This window comes from Stegodyphus dumicola, chromosome 12, assembly GCF_044657685.1.
Source record: "Stegodyphus dumicola isolate Sdum_Otavi_A_Nest chromosome 12, ASM4465768v1".
Classification (NCBI taxonomy): Eukaryota; Metazoa; Arthropoda; class Arachnida; order Araneae; family Eresidae; genus Stegodyphus; species Stegodyphus dumicola.
In genome coordinates, this window is record NC_140779.1 from 28729554 (window position 1) to 28744676 (window position 15123).

The following is a 15123-nucleotide window of genomic DNA, read 5'->3' on the forward strand; positions in this document are numbered from 1 at the left end:
AAATAATAAAATATAATATAATTTTTTTAAAAGCTGCATCAAAAGAAGTAAATAATATTGACAAAATCATACCGATAGCGGAGCATCACATATTTGGAATGTATCCCTTTGTCCAGGACATCCATTGCTATCAAAAAATTGAAACATAACTCAATAATTATCAATTGATATATTATACAATAATAATAGATCGGTTTTTGATAAATTTTTAAAAGTTAGAGCTGCACCATTACTTTTCACAAAGTTTTAAGAATCACATTATAAGTAAAAACATATCTGCACAAGTTAAGGGGTTAAAAAGAAGGAATTAGAGAAAGTTAATAATAAACTACATTCTTGCTTAAAAATGTTAATATTATTTCAAATTATTATACTATCAAATTATTATTAGTAATTATATTACCAAATTGTCATTATTATATTAGTATCAAATTATTATAAAATTATTATCTAATTGTCATTATTAAATTATTATAAATTTATCATTAATATGTTATTAAAATTATTTATATTATCAACAAAAATTTATTAATTTTGGAAAGCTAAAATAATTAAGTCGTCTTAAAGGCAAGTAATAATATCTAACGTAAATTTCTCACATTAAATCAAAATGATAAGATTTCATGATGAATGTACATATATATAAAAGGTAACATAATTAAAAGATTCATTGATGAATCTGAATAATAAAAGCATTGAAAAACATTTATTATCTAAATGTCGGGAAAGAGTAAAATTCTGTGATGAAAAAATATCTTTCTTTACAAAAATGTCACTACTAAAAATAATAATTATTGATGTCATTGAGAGACTAAGAGATCAAACTACATTAATTTTGACTAAGGAAAAATTTCCAACTCGAAAATCCTTCTTTAGTTGTACATGAAGAGAAATCCTTGGTACTCAGGCATATTGCAAAGAATATTCTTGAAAAGTTTATAAGGTATTTTCTCCCTCTTTTCCTCATGCCTTCGTGGTGTAATTTGAAGCCTACCCACGCGTATTCGAGAGGTCCAGGGTTCGAGTCCCGGTGATAGCATTGCACACGTCTCTTGTTTCGAAATAACGTAATGACTCTGCAAGCTAGTAACAGAATGTGCCGTTAATACAACATAAGTTAAGAACACTTTGGAAGAATCGCATTATACTATACATGCGATTTTGTGAGGGAGAGAATAAATTTATTTTGAGTGATTTTAACAAGCAGTTTCGTTTCAGTACACAAAAGAAATCCTTTTAACCACTTTAACTATTCCTTTCTTTAAAAGAAATCACTTTATATGGATTTATGTTAGATTTTTGAGACTTGCATACAGAATATTCTCATATAACTTCCAGTACTTAAAACACTGCGCGTTAAGCATCAACTGTTGAAAATATTAGAGAAAATGAAAGGAATTACACATTTTAAAAAAGTTTGAAAATCTTGTTCTGTGCGTATGAGCAAACAATGAAACAATAATCTAAAACTCACAGATTCGACATTTCTTGCTCAAAAATTATTATTTTTTTTATCTAATGTCATATTACCAAAGAATAATTACTATTAGCCCAAAGGGGCGTTAGCCCAGAAGAGCTATTAATCTCGAAACGGCATTTTTCATTGGTTCACTATACGTGCCCATTTCACTTTTCAGATTGCTGCCACCAAATATTATTGCTCTGTATTATATTTAAAGGAATTAAATAATGAATAATATAGTCCTCCACCCGAATATGGGAACCTAGAAGTCCGAATTTGTTTCATTGTCTGTTTTATATATTGTAAAATTTTAACAAATTTCTGATTTAATATTCAAAGAAACTCAACGATTTCAAAGCGAACAATGGCAACACTGTATGAAAAAAAATTTTGTATCTCCAACGCGCGAGACTGGAAATTGTAAAGTTATGCTATTTATAAATATTTTTAGCCCAAAGGGACAATAGCCCAAATGCTTTCTAAATGTGCATGTGTGCTTAAAGAAAAGCCTCATTGGGCGTAACATAAAATGTGAAAAACTTTCAGATTTTATTTTACTTTTTTGTTACTTTTTGACTGTTACTGTAAGTGAAGTTTTGTAAATGTATAAAAATTTCTTTGAACTTCAACGTTTATATATCTTTAAGGTCTTTATTGGCTGTTGTAAAAATCTTCCATTTTAGGTGAAAAATATTATCCCCCTAGCAAAACGCATTTGTCGAAAATTAAAAAACATTTTTCTCACAAATAAATGAACACGAAGAGGCTTCTGTCATTACCCAGTATTAAACACCATATTTTCCACATTAGAAAACCCACAAATTTAGGATAGGTAGATTTATTACAAATTAAAAAAGAAAAATTATAAACACTTTTAAAATTGTTTAAAGCATCACTAATGCTTAATAACCTCATAAAATTTTAAAAGGTAGAAAAGAATATTTCCGCCTTCTTATAGCAGTCCATTAAAATACAAAGCTACATTAAACTACTGCACGAATATTTTACATTGTTACTGAAATGCCATCTTTTAGGAAAAAAAAAAAAAAAAAAAAAAAAAAAAAACCAGTTTTCTTGATAAAGCAAATTCCCTGTTAGCGAGCAGATCACACCGTTACATAGCATACAGAGCATATCTTACCAACACAGAGTTCTTAAAACGTACTGGAGAAACATCGAAGATTATGAAAATACCTGTTGCAAATAATCATAAAATGAATAACAAGCGAACTTACACAGAATTACATTCCCTGGACACAAGTTGAAATCCTTTTCCTTTGACCATGCATGAAGGTCTACACTGACTCACCTTGTGCCATGGCCCCCAACCTGTTTCTGAAAGAGAAGGCTGAGGACCTGGAGATAATGCAGATGCGCCAGATAACGCTAAATAATGAGACAAAAATTATGTTTAAAAATAAAGCAGGTCTTAAATTTCAATTCTATTAAAAATATTGAACATTTTCTTATTATAAGAGGCTGATTCTTTTTTATTGCGATTATGGTAGTTAGCTAAAACTTTCTAGTAAATAAGTTTTGGCAAATGGAGTATCAGGCTTAAAGTTTCGGGAGCGTTACACTTTAGAAAAGCAATCTATACAATTATTAAATGTATAATACAATCATTTAAAGTAGGCGATCCTTGTGTTATGAAAGACGTAAGTTCTTGAGAACATCTTTAGGTTTAATTCGGGAGTAACTTGTATCTCTGAAGAACACATAATAATAGCAGTAGTAATATAGTAATAATAACATAAGGCTCTCAATGGTGGAAATAAAAATGCAGCATAATAATATAATAAAAAATCATAAAATCTACCATGCTTACTCGTTTAATTCAAATAAATAGAATGGAATGCTAATTAATGCAGGAAATTTAAACAAGAAATAAAATAAGAAAAAGACCTTTAACATTATGTATATCAAAATTTTATGTACTAGAAATGGCACTTATGGTGCAAAACGACTGGCTGACATAAATCGAAAGATGTTTGATCATGCTGATGGGGCACATACTAATTAACCAGAATTTGGTTCACCTTAAAATGCTGCTATTTTTTAATTTTAAATTCTTATGGTGGTTTCAAAGACCGATCAAATGGTCTTACTGGTAAAGAGACTCAAATGTCGGCAGAGAAAGCTTAAGCCCCCAAGTGCTTTTGTTCGGCGTAACGATGTTTGGCTTTTATGCCCCAAATCTCACTTCGACTTTTAAGGTCATTTACCCCCTTTAAGGACAGAAAAGCTCTCATGGACGCACATACCAGTCGCTAATAGTCGTTGATAATAAATGGCCACAGGTTACAAAAGTTACAGCAGAAAGCGACGAAAATGCCGGATGGCGAGAACACGCAATTCTGCCTATCTAGGCAAAACCCACTAACGAGGTCACGCATGTCACAGCGCCACCGATAAAATGCAGCAGTAAGTCTAATTAAGATGCCTACGCATTGGGCACGCGATCTTTCAAAGGTAGGCTCAAACACATCAACGCGCAGGGCACACAGTTATGCACATGGTATAGTCTCAGTTGTGAAGGACAGTTGTATGAAATCGTGGTGGTGCACAAGCATTCAGCCCTTGTGAGCTTTATCCTGCCTTTAAATTTGCTACTGGGAAAGTAGCGGTGTATAGAGAATAGGATGGCGCTGGTGAGTAAGGTGCAGGCAGAAAATGGGAGAATTCAAATTCATGAGGAGCGAACTAGAGAGATTCAGAGAAGATGAACCATTGACGCGGAAGTTACAGCATAGCGGGCGATAGAGGATACATGTTATGCAAATACAAACAATTTCATTGATAAAATTTACAGATGCTAGATACAGGCAATACAAAACCAATACAAACAAACGTATTTCCTTAATATGTACAAAGTGGTAGTCCCTTTTCTGCTTTCTAGAATTTACAAAGTTTTTAACTCCTTGGGAGCGTAGATACACTGGACAGAATAAGCTGAATTATGACAAATCGTGTGCGGGTATCTTTAATGGCTGTTCATAGGATCATGGTTCTTCAATTTGGCAACATATGAGTAATTTGAGTTCATCGCTTTGGTGAGAATGTTATAAGAACTTGTTAGAATGTAGTCTCGAGCACGCAGAAGGTCAAGATCTATATGAATGCGTAAGTTTCTCACGAAACTAGGTGAGCTGGTGATGGAACGGAGAATTTTATTTTGGAAGGCCCAGATTTTTTTCCCTGCAGGTTTTGGGTGCGTGGCCGAAACTGGTGCTCATAAAGCAATACTAGACGTATTAGGGAAAAATGTAGGGTTCTCTTTACTTTTATGTGGAGATTTGCTGCGATAAGATACAACAACATATCAGATCCTATCAGGTTGTATGTGACCATGTACGCGGCATTTATTTTGCTTAATGTATATATGATATGTTCTTTAAAATCAGCTGCCAGGGAACAGTTGTAGAGGTACTTATGACGAATCACCGACAGAACCGGAAACAGATCCAAATCTCAACAGTTCAGGCCTAGCGAACTTTACGATATTTGGGTTCTATCCACAGACCTCTGTTCAGCTTCAAGGTCATTTACTACCTTCAAAAACACTGAGGATCTCGTGGCACTGCATATTTTATCCTTACAAACAGGTAACGCCACGACACCAGAATAATATCAGAAAGTTACCAAAATGTTGGTCATTTTCTTATCTTTGCTAATGCAATGATTAATGCTCTTTTCTAGTTCTGGGAATCTGCTCGGATTTCAGTATATGTGTATGAAATATTTTTATGTAACTGATAGTTTAAGCTCTGAACCTTTTAGAATATAATAATCGCTATAGTAATAATTTCGTGCTTTAATTTTATGTAGTTGAAAACAAGTGCGTTATTGATTATTTTTGAGTGGGTTACATTCTTTGCTCAAAAAATATTCCATCGAATTGAAGAAATCTTCATTCGCATTAAACTGTGGAAGAAATACCATTTTTCATCTACTAGTATAATCATACTAGTATAATAATACTACTATAATGTAATGCTACATAATAATGCTATATGTCATTGAGACGACTAGAACTTAATATTCGAGAAATCAGTGAAGCACTTTGACACATTAAAAAGATAAATAATTTTTAAAAGTAACATAAGTATGCATAAAATTTCGGAAAATAATTGTAAAATAAGTATGTAACCAATTTCTGTGAGATTTAAAATGTAATGGATGCATTGCTGAAGCATTCATAATAGATCACATCAGAAAACATAAGTTACTTAGAACCAAAGTAGATGTGATTCGAATAAAAATGTTGCTCCTAATGTATGTCAATATAAAATAATATGACAATAATTGTTATAACGTAATTAATTGTTATTAACATATGGTTATATAATGAGATTCAAAGACAAGACGTAGTTTAAGCTGTCTATTGTGAATGCTTCAGATTCCTGTGAAACAATACTAATATGAAGCAAAATTAAATATATAATAAGGGCATTTCAATTAGTTTACCACAGAAGTAAGTTTATTTTTTGCATTTCAGAAATAAAAAATAACTTCGTGGATACAATTTTTTTTGTCGTACTCTACACTTTTACATGAGAAACAGGGACCATGAGCAATTCGTTTTGATGTGCAAATGCTTATTTCCAATGGACCAAAGGGGTTTTCCTACGATTTTCCGCAGGATAAAAGGCGATTTAGGATAAAATGGATAAAAGGTTTTCAAAAAATTTTAAATTAACTCAATTTTTGTCTGGACATGGCAGTTTCAAAAAGCTATATAACTTTGTATTTGTAAGCTTGCATGTATGTATGATTTGGACTTGCTTCAAGGGCCAGCTGTGGTGTTAGTGATGAGGATGTAAGAATTGTACGAATGGGATGTTCTCTTCAGCCCACCTGGACACGAGTATCCCCATAACTCAAAAGAAGGGGCCCCCGTCTCTCCACAAACAAGGGCAGCCAGCCACCCAAAACCCAAACAACAAACAAAAATACTAAAATAAAAATAAGTAAGCTCATCTAACACCAAATTAAAAAACATTCACAACATAGAACAACACAGATATATAAAACCCATATAAATACAGAATTCAATTTTAACAGAAGATTCCTACAAGCGCCATATTTTCATTAATAAACTTCATTAGAGCAATGGTATATGATTTGAAAACTTTACAATTAATGATACTTACACTAAAATCAGTAACGTTAAAAATCTGTCTAATAGGGGCTGTTAAACTACAGTCAACCACAAAATGCCTAGCATCATCATCAACCTGACAACTATTGCACAGTTTAATTTTCCTGCAGATTAAATCTGTTGAAATGGAACGAAAACCTAACCATATCCAATTAAAACCTGATTAGTATCAATAATGTTCATACATTTCATCTTATTCGTGACTTTAATAAGTTCCATAAATCCTTTGTTTTTAGGCGAAGAGAACCACTGCATTTTCCAATAGTTAACGTAAAAACTCTTTCATTCTTCGAATAGATATTTTCTTCCAACCTGTTACTTCAATATCAATTGTATTGACATATGAGACAGCCTGCTTCGCCTGGCTGTCGGTCCTCTCATTATGGACGACGATGAGGATGTTAAGAATATTCTTTTTGAATGCATTCATCATGTGCAGCAGAAGAAGATACTTCAGACAACTTTAAATAAACTTGTGTTTACCTTGGAGAACAATTATTTCTGAACTTTTTCGGACTAAGGAGACAATTTTAGCTTTTCGAAAGTTCATTCTGAATTAAAAGTTTTGAGTTATTATCACTTTATGACTTTTTATTGTATTTTATTCTTATTTTACTTATCTTCTTTCTTTATTTCTTATTTTAATTTATTTATTGTTATTTAATCAATTTTCCACATTTGCAGTGCTATTGTACATTTATTTACTTTTTTAGTAGTACAACTTACTTGTGTACACGTCGTGGTATACTTTGAAGAACACGAGGTTAAATTATCGTGTTAGAATTAGAGTTAGAAAAAACCTCATTTCAAATGAAAACGGAATTCGAAAATCATTATGGACAGAGGTGCGAAATTCCAATCCAGGAACCACTAATCGTTTTCCGTTAAATTATCGAAAATTTCTTATAATGAGTGAAAAATACATCTAATATTGAATAATTTTTACACAGATTGTAAATTTAGAAATAGAAAAAGCGAGTTTCAATCTTACGAGCAGTGAGTGCATTCAAGATTTTTTTAAGTATGTACAGAGAACAAAAAATATTATTAGTTACATATTATTAATAGACTAGTTTTGTTTCCGGTCTTTCGCATTTGGAGACTATTTGAAATACCTCAAAGTTGGAAGTAGACAGAAAGTTTGAAGAAAAGATAGATGAAACAAATAAAATATTTTTACGCTCAAATATAATTAGTCCTTGTCACATTATTCACTCCTATACCCAATGCCATCTTTTGAGTTATTATGAAGTTCCGTGAATCTGCGTAATTATTTCAGTATTTTTAAATATTTGCTTGCAGAAAATAATTTGGATGTAATGAATCATTAAGAAACTTGTGTAAACTTACATTCTATTACAGCTCCGTTAATTGCATCATATTATTAATTAAGTTTGAAAGCAAATTGAACTGGATATTGTAAAGTAAGTATTTTTACAGTTTTTTTTTTTTTTTAATTTTAAGATGCTTGGCTTTTCATTCTTGACTAAATACAGTTTGTGAAATATTTCGAAGAGAGATTGTGAGAATATTTTAACTAAAATAATTATTTAGTAATCATAATTGAATCAATATTTTCTAGACACTTACTTGAGGAACATCGTAGATCATTTGCACTGTCCGTACTATAACCATTGCAATCAAAGGGCTGCAATAATAACATACATAATATTTTAGATTATAGTGACTGTACTTAAATTATTAACTTTATTTTAACTTAGATTAGATCATATTAATAGATCTGTTCATGTATACGAAAGTTAAATCTACTGAATGAGAAAAATTAAAAATCACTTGAACAATTTCCCCTCTTAGTAGATGTAATTTTCCGCATACAAATTATAATAATTCTTTGTAAAATGATCATAAAATACAGCTAACCTAACCTGTCTTAATATACACTCATGTCCATAAATTAAGGATAATGCAAAATCAGGCAAAGGAAGAGTTAGAAGCAAAACAAATTTAACTTATTTGTAAAGCTTATTTATTAAACAAAAGGTAAAGAGCAAAAAAAAGATGCTATATGTTTGATATTATTAAAAAATTAGCGATTTTTTCTCCCTGGAGCAAATTACAAAAAAAACCTAGTTACAAAAAACCAATATTACATGGTTGGTATGATTGTTAATACACTGTATGTCTCCCAGACGATGCAATACAGTCCGTACAACGCCTAGGCATGCTGAGTATCAAATTGTCGATCTGATCTTGGGGCATATTACACCACTTAAAAAGCAATGCTCTCCGAAGTTCCGGTAGATATGTAGGAAGAGGTTGACGGGCTGCAACTCGTCGGCCAGGCATGTCCCACACGTGCTCTGCTGGATTCAAGTCCGGTGAGAATGCTGGCCAGTCCATACGGGTGATATCCTCCGACTGAAGGCATTCGCTTACGATGTTTGCACGGTGAGAACCGGCGTTGTCATCCATAAACACAAATTGTGCGCCCATGGCGCCCCGAAACAAACGTACATGTCGTTCCAGAATGACGTCCCGATAGATTTGGCTTGTCATGGTTCCAATTTGAACATGCAGGTCAGTTTTAGAACCCAGAATAATTCCACCCCAAACGAGCACTCCTGCTGCACCACCGTAACGGTGTCGTTCAATAATGTTTTCTGGGGGGGTAACGGGTACCTGGAGCTCTCCATATGAAAGTCCGGCGAGAATCAGACAGCAAGCTAAACATGGATTCGTCGGAAAACATCACACAAGCCCACTGTTGTGGTGTCCACTATGCATGCTCTCTACTCCAGGCTAACCGCAGGCGACAGTGAGTTGCAGTAAGTGGAACGCATCTGACAGGTTTACGAGCATCCCTAAGCGTCTGGAAACGGTCTGTCTTGAAATTGTACCAGTGGCTGAAGAGAGCTGACGAGACAGGTCTGAGGCTGTGCTCCTCCTGTTTCTTTTGGCAGTAACTGCCAAATACCGGTCCTCATTCGGCGTGGTAACTCTGGGGCGACCTGTGCTGTAACGTCTACTCACAGTACCATCATCTTGGAATCGTTGCCAAAGCCTGGAGATGACACTCTGGGCAATTCCAAGTTCGTCTGATACTTCCAGTTGGGTACGCCCACATTCCAGACGGCCGATAATTCTACCACGTAAAAAATCATCCAAATGCGTCCTTTGTGTCATAACTATTCGGTTATTGCACTGAAATGCTTATAAAGCTCTTGCGAACAATTTTACTTCTTTGCCTGTATTCATTATATATCACTCTCGTCATTGTGACGTACCATCGGTGTCATCTGGTTATTTCCTGAAATTTGCGCATGATTCTTGAAGATGTGTGTAGTGATTTTACAGATGATATATTTATTTTAGTGTTCGATTTCCGCGTGACTCCGAATTATCCTTAATTTATGGACATGAGTGTAAATAAGCATATTTTAAGCATCAGAAGAATATTTTACTATAAAAAAGAATTTAAGTATTAAACAAGAAAGAAAATTTAGTGCAATGGAAGGGAGAAATTAGTACAGTTAAACAAATTAGATATATCGCAAAGTATTAAAGATGCACTAGGTACTTTGTCTGCAATCGTGGAAGAATAAGATTTGTTTTAATATTTCAGTATTACTAATACAAATAGAAATTTTTAAGTCTTAGAAATTTCATTTAATGGGATCTACGCATAGAAAAATCAGCCCTAATTGCCACTAGAGAGACAATAATCTTTTCTTAGTAAAATTTTTTAAGAAAAAAAGGGGGACCATTTTACCCCCTTCACCATCCTACGAATCTCAAGTATTTGGTTCCTTTTTTCCCCTCCAAAGGCAAGCTTTCACCAGTTGTCAAGACCCTATTTATAAAAGGCCTAGAAGCAAAAATTTCTATTGCATACATAGTCCATTATCTGAAAATTAGCGAAGACGATCCCCTGCAAACACGGTTTTAAATGAGAAGTAGTTCAGATGCAATGCCAGCTGAAGTCGTAGCCTGAAGGTTTCCTATTGTTGCGTGCGTACGGGTTCGTTATGAAATGAATGCACAAGTCCGATGAAAAATGAACAAAAATTTATTATTATCACAACAGAAATGCTTAAATTTTCTCAAATTATCATGCAGTATCACAATATCTCACAGTAGTTATCTTTTAACTACTTAAATGCACAATAGAACGTAATTCAAAACAGCTAAAGAACGCTAATCCGCGAATTCGCTATAATCAACAACGGCACTTTTCTAAACAACAACAAACTAAGCAACTCCTACAAACTGAGATGTTTTCCTCCTTTTATAAGATTTTAAAATCACGCGCTAGAATTTTCCAGTACTTTCTCGAAATCAAAAAGAGATATTTATTTATTTAACGCACGCGCTCTTGTATTTTTAATTTTTCCGGCTTAGCTTTCTTTTAATATTCGTCACGCGCTGCACTGCGCGAGAAATAAAACCATTTAATTTATAATTGAACTAACATTAGCTTTTTAAATACCAAATTCGTAACACTATCTTTGTAACTAAACTTACCTTTGTGCGATCTTGACATAACTCCGCTGTGAAGGACTCGTGACCAGTTATACCATTAATGACTTTGTAAGGTTTATCCTAAGTATCTGACAGTTCATTTTAGTTAAAGCTACTTTTCTGTCCTCCCTAATTTCAGCTTACAATTTCCTACCAGTATGGGATTTTAGAACCGCGTTTAATGCAAATGAGTAAGAGTGTATTTAAGTCGAAGTTACACTGACTTCGAGACACAGTCTTATAGTTTCGGACTAATGCGCGTTTGTCTTTTGGCTACGTCTCTTTCTAAGCTTAAACTACCCCGGCCGTATTTCAGGCCCTTGATAGCTTCGCTAGCTTATTCGATATTTAGGGGCCAACTACTTAGAAATTTGATAGCTTCGGCTATATCTCTTCGGTTAAGCATTAGTTAAGTTTTATTTCTGATTATTTTGAGTTCGAGCCCAAGTGGAGGCTTTGCTGTAAGCTCTGAGAAAGGGGCCAACTCTTAAACTCTGATTTTGAATAATAAAGGGTAATCAAGCCTTGAGCTTACGTCTTTGTTCTTGAATTAAAGCGATTATTCGCTTAGCTGTTCATTATCTACTGAATTTATCTAACAGCTATGCCATTTATCTAACAGCTATGGGTGTAGGTTCCTACACCCATAGCTGTTAGATAAAAGGGTGGAACCCCACAACTTCTTTTGATATTTGCTGCATTTTGAGGGGTTGGAAAAAAAAACAAAATGACGAGTGTCTCTCGAGGGTAACGATCCAGGCTATATTTAACCCCGACGAGTGTGGGACGTTGCTAACGCCTGTCGACAATTTTCAAATCGACGTGTTGCTCTCGTGGGAAACGTTGAAGTGGTTAAAATTGTTATGTTACTCAAAATTTGATTTTATTGACTGAAAAATCTAGGCAATAATCAGAATTTTTGATTTTCCCCCTGTCTATTTCTAGCATTTTTTCCCATGTGGGTAAATCATTACTGGAATTAATAGAAGATGGAAAACAAAATCTTTTGCAAAACGATCAAGATAAACGAGAATAACTTTTATGCTCGGACGACATAAATCTTAGAAAGTCCTCCTCGAAGGCATCCCTCCCCTTAGGCAGATAGCCCTAGTGTGCTTTTCTAAAATTAAATAAACCAAACCAAACGAACCGACGACATAAATAATTTTCAAAGACTGTGTAAACAAATCCAGATAAAATGCAGCGACTGGTATATTAATAAGATTTGTTAGATTATTTTGAATATGGTAAACCACATAAGGGCTATTTAAGGGGTGGGATGCCTTCGCGAAGAACTTTCTAAGGTAAGCTGGTCATATTCACGTTACACACGAGGAAAACCGTAAAAGCTAAATTTCGAACCCGGGTTCGAAACCGGAACGAATTATCAATTGCAGTCTCGGCAACTGGCGGGGCAGAACAATAAGAAGTCGAACAAAATTCTGTTTTAGAATTCAAATTTAATTTACTTCTGGCATATTATTTTAAACTATAAGAGGAATAACACTTAAATTTATTCTTAAAATTTTATTATTTATGGAATATAGAAATAGATTCTAAGACAGAACACTCAAGAAATTCTAATTTTCTAAAAATGTTGGGAGTTAAATATTCCTAAATCTTATCCAGAACTGCTGGAAAATTTTGAATTTAACATGAACTTATATCATAAAACACACACTTAATAATTTTAATGAATTTAGGGCTGTTTCACGCACCCAACCAAAACAAATTCCTTAATTAATTGGAATTATACAAAAGTTTATTGACATAGGTTGTAATGTCTAAACGCTATATTTCTGTTAGCGTTATTTTCTCGTTTGTGTAAACTGTTGTTGTCGTTGTCTTGTCCATCTTCATGGAAGAATAGTTGCTGGAGCATTAAGGAGGTTGGACTTCTACTTTCCACCCCAATTTTGAGGGAGATCTCTCCAGGGGCGTGGTCCGGTGGTCTCCCAACCCTCCTACTAAACCACATAAAAGTACTTATGTGGCTCGCCATACATTTAGAGTGCTCCTATTCCGCAAAGACACTATACATTTACAAACATCCGTGTCTTCTCTGAGATTTGTACTCGAGCACTTCGGTATCGAAGTAGGGTACCCCTAACCACTATATCATATGGGCGGCTGTTTGTGTAAAATTAAGATCTTATATAAAATGTACCTGACATTCTCCTTTCACGCAGTACATGTTTTGATTGTTGTATCCTCTCCAGCAGGGTGTTCCGTCTGGAATGGTCCAGCCTTGGGTCATATATCCTCCTCCTCGTTTATGGCACCAAACGTAGCATGAATGGGAATCTGACATTTGCAAAAGGAATTAAATATATTAGTTTTATTGCCTGTTTCTATTCAGTCACTTTTGTTTATACAGATATCATTATGATTTTTAACAGAATACACAATTTTCACGCATGAATTATATAAGCAAATTATAAGATTAATTTAATAGGGAAATTGCGGAATGACTATGAAATAAAATAATATTATTTTACAGACGAACAGTTTTCGAATAATATTTTGTTAGTTCAAAGGGCCTTTTCCCTGAGGGACTATTGTTTTCGTTTTGCGATTTTGCGTTGAATCACTCTAAATGTCCGTTTCACTTTTTAAACTGTTGCCACAAAATATTATCGCCTTGTATTATATCTGAAGAAATTAAATAATAAAGAATCTGCATAAATGTATGTGTGTTTCTCGCATTGTGATAAAGCAACGACACCTAGAGCCATCTAATTTTGAATGACGTAATTCTGCTGCGAATATAGGCATCTGGAAGCCCAAATTTGAAAATTGGAATTTGTTTTATTATCGATTTCATATTTTGTAAGGCTTTAACGAATTTCGGATTAACAAATTCAAGGATTTCAAAGCGAGCAATTGCAAACGTTGTACAGAATTTTTTTTTTTTTTTTTTTTTTTTTTTATCTCCAGCGCGTGAGACCCTGTATCGGAAATATTAAAAATATGCTCAATTTAAAATTATTTTGTGATATTGCTCTTGAACTGAATTTTAAGGTTTAAGTGCGGAGAACTTGACATTTAATGAATAAATGTAACCCACAAAATGTTAAAAAAACACCCGTTTGGACGTAATTTAAAATCTGAAAACTTTCACATTTTTTTTTTGTTTGCAGTACTGCTTCCGCTTGAGTTCAACAAATATATTCACTTACCAAACACATTAAAATAGAACTTCGAAGTTTTGTGATTAATGAAGACTACTTAACGGAAACGGAAGCAACAGATCCTAAGTTACGGTCTACAGAAAAAAATGTTTTATTCATGTATGACTGATTATTGCAGTTAGTTAATAAGAATACATAAACATTACTAAATTCAATTTCACGCTAGAAGTTTAATTATTCAAACATCAATCATCTGGATCGTCTGATTAATCAGACCGTTTCCTTGTCTATATTTCAAATGCATTTTCGAAGAACACTTGATCTTGGATAGGAGGTGATATGAAGAATTGAAGAATATAGTGAATCAGGATTTGAGAGACTTCGGTATTTTTTTTTAACTATTGCTCACCATTTTTAAATATTTCGTTGATAGCAGAACAAAAAATCAAGAAGAAAACTAATAATCATAAATTTGATAAATTTGCTTTGGTTTATTTAATTAAGACAAAGCACACTAAGGCTATGTGCCTAAAAGGAATGTCTTTGTGGATATATAATATTGTCATTAAGAATGAAAAGAAAAACGTCAAAGATTGTCTTCAAGGAGAAAAATTGTTCAAAATACTTATCCAAGAAAAAAAAGGAAATGTTTCGAATGTTGCAAAGGTAAGAATTTTAATGTTAAAAGAAAAATCTACGAAGTCAAAGGACAGTTGCATAATCATTAAAATGCTCAGTATCAATTATAAACAAAGTGATTAATATTGATTTGAATCTTAAAAACGCGAGAAAACGTAATGTGCATCGTCATCGTCTTTCTCTATGACATATCGCCGAAAGCATAACGTGCTGCAGAATTCTCTTTGAAAAACAATTATCCGGACAAAAAT

The 15123-nt window shown here is 33.4% G+C and overlaps 1 protein-coding gene across 2 annotated transcripts in view; it reads right to left on the reverse strand.

The window, feature by feature from the left end:
• The window catches only part of LOC118204472 (A disintegrin and metalloproteinase with thrombospondin motifs adt-2-like), a 209312-nt gene that overhangs the window by 34969 nt on the left and 159220 nt on the right, over positions 1-15123 (reverse strand). For both annotated transcript variants that reach the window (XM_085827588.1, XM_085827587.1), the window contains exons 16-19: positions 13270-13406; positions 8214-8271; positions 2698-2848; positions 73-127 (exon numbers count right to left, since the gene is read on the reverse strand). In XM_085827588.1, the coding sequence (XP_085683714.1) occupies positions 73-127; positions 2698-2848; positions 8214-8271; positions 13270-13406 (401 nt within the window). The remainder of the gene's footprint in view (positions 1-72; positions 128-2697; positions 2849-8213; positions 8272-13269; positions 13407-15123) is intronic.